We start from the raw sequence: 1660 nt of genomic DNA, 5'->3' as shown, positions 1-1660 counted from the left end.
AGAGTGCTTGCCTTGCATGCATGAGGCCCTGGGTTCGATTCCTCAGCACCACATAAGCAGAAAAAGCCAGAAGTGGCACTGTGGCTCAAGTGGTACAGCACTAGCTGAAGAGCTAAGGGACAGTGCCCAGGCCCAGAGTTCGGGCCCCAGGACCACCAAAAAAAAAAAAGAACCTAGCAGATTGCCTTGATATAGGGTAGCTTCAGCACAAAGTAATTCCATACCTTTTTCTCAGTGTTCCTTTAGAGGATCCCTAATACTGGTGAAAGGACTCACCTGACAGCTGTGGCTCTAGAGCCTTAGAGCTATAACCAGGGGGGAAGATGTCTAATGCACCCTCAAAGCCATCTTCCTCTGCCACACACTTGTCATAGATGAGAGCTGGATCTGGAAAAACAAACACTAGTTTTGCTTTCTGAAGTTAACATTTCAATGCTCACTAGAACCATCTTTAGATGCCTAGCTCAGAAAGCCTTCCTCAGCACCAGACTCACTGGGTTTCCTCCCTCCTGAGTTCCAAAAGAATGCAGTCAAGTCCTTCTGGGAGCATGAATGGACACTCTTGCTCCAATTTTACCCAGCAAGGGAGCTATAACAGAGTCAACGTTTATTATATTCTTGTCTACCTAACAATATAAGCAGGTGAGCAATGCAAGGAATTACATTCACAGTACTGTATGTTTTAAACATCAGGCACAGGCCAAGCAGAGGACAAGATAAATTTCCCAAAGCAAGGTGTCTAATTTACAGTGTAAATGCAGGGCTCATGCCTTGGTGAGAGTTGGAATCACATGTGGCCTTCATGAATCTCTGGCCACATTCAAATGAAGGTCACTGGACTACCCAGAGAACCCTACCCTCCCTTGCTCATGGAGGACACTAGGATATGGGTCCAACTCACGATTACAAAGCTTCTTTAATGAGGTAATGGAAGAAAGTGAAGATACGCTCATCTTGCCCTCATGCAGTTCTTCTGCTGGCTTAGCTTGTCTCAAGAATCTCTTGTATAACTCAGCTTGAAGGGGTGTCAGTCTGAAAATAAAAGGCAGCTGGGTCAATGGGCAAGCTGGACCATACTTCTTTTTTCACCAAGAATGTCTTAAAATACAGCCATGCTTCAGGGACTGAATTTCTATCTACTTACTACACACCCTTCAGTTGAGCTCTGTACCTGCAACAAACCACTTGTTCAATCTTCACAGGCAGATATTTAGAAAGTATATCAGATGTCCTCCGTATGAGACACCTAGAAAATAGGACAAAAGGCTAGTAAAACTGTTGTCCTTTGGCGGGAGAGGGGCGGCGAGGGCGGCGGCAGGGTAAGACAGACAGGGAAGATTATTTTTTTTTGGCCAGTCCTGGGCCAAAATTGAGAGCCTGGGCACTGTCCCTGAGCTTCTTTTGTTCAAGGCTAGCACTCTACCACTTTAGCCACAGAGCTACTTCCAGCTTTTTCTGTTTATGTGGGACTGCAAAACCGAACCCAGGGCTTCATGCATGGTAGGCAAGCACTCTTTCACTAAGCCACATTCCCAGCCCAAAAAACTATAATTGGCCGGGCGCCGGTGGCTCACACCTGTAATCCTAGCTACTCAGGAGGCTGAGATCTGAGGATAGCGGTTCAAAGCCAGCCCGGGCAGGAGAGACCGTGAGACTCCTA

The 1660-nt window shown here is 46.7% G+C and overlaps 1 protein-coding gene across 1 annotated transcript in view; it reads right to left on the bottom strand.

Moving 5' to 3' along the window:
* Rad54l (RAD54-like (S. cerevisiae)) overlaps positions 1-1660 on the bottom strand; it is a 21673-nt gene that overhangs the window by 7490 nt on the left and 12523 nt on the right. Inside the window, 3 exon segments of the mRNA XM_013016953.1 lie at positions 277-387; positions 902-1032; positions 1172-1358. Coding sequence (XP_012872407.1) covers positions 277-387; positions 902-1032; positions 1172-1358 — 429 coding nt within the window.

This window comes from Dipodomys ordii, unplaced genomic scaffold (assembly GCF_000151885.1).
Source record: "Dipodomys ordii isolate 6190 unplaced genomic scaffold, Dord_2.0 Scaffold33, whole genome shotgun sequence".
NCBI lineage: Eukaryota > Metazoa > Chordata > Mammalia > Rodentia > Heteromyidae > Dipodomys > Dipodomys ordii.
Note: the sequence above shows the minus strand (reverse complement) of the source record. Positions and strands in the feature narration are given on the sequence as shown.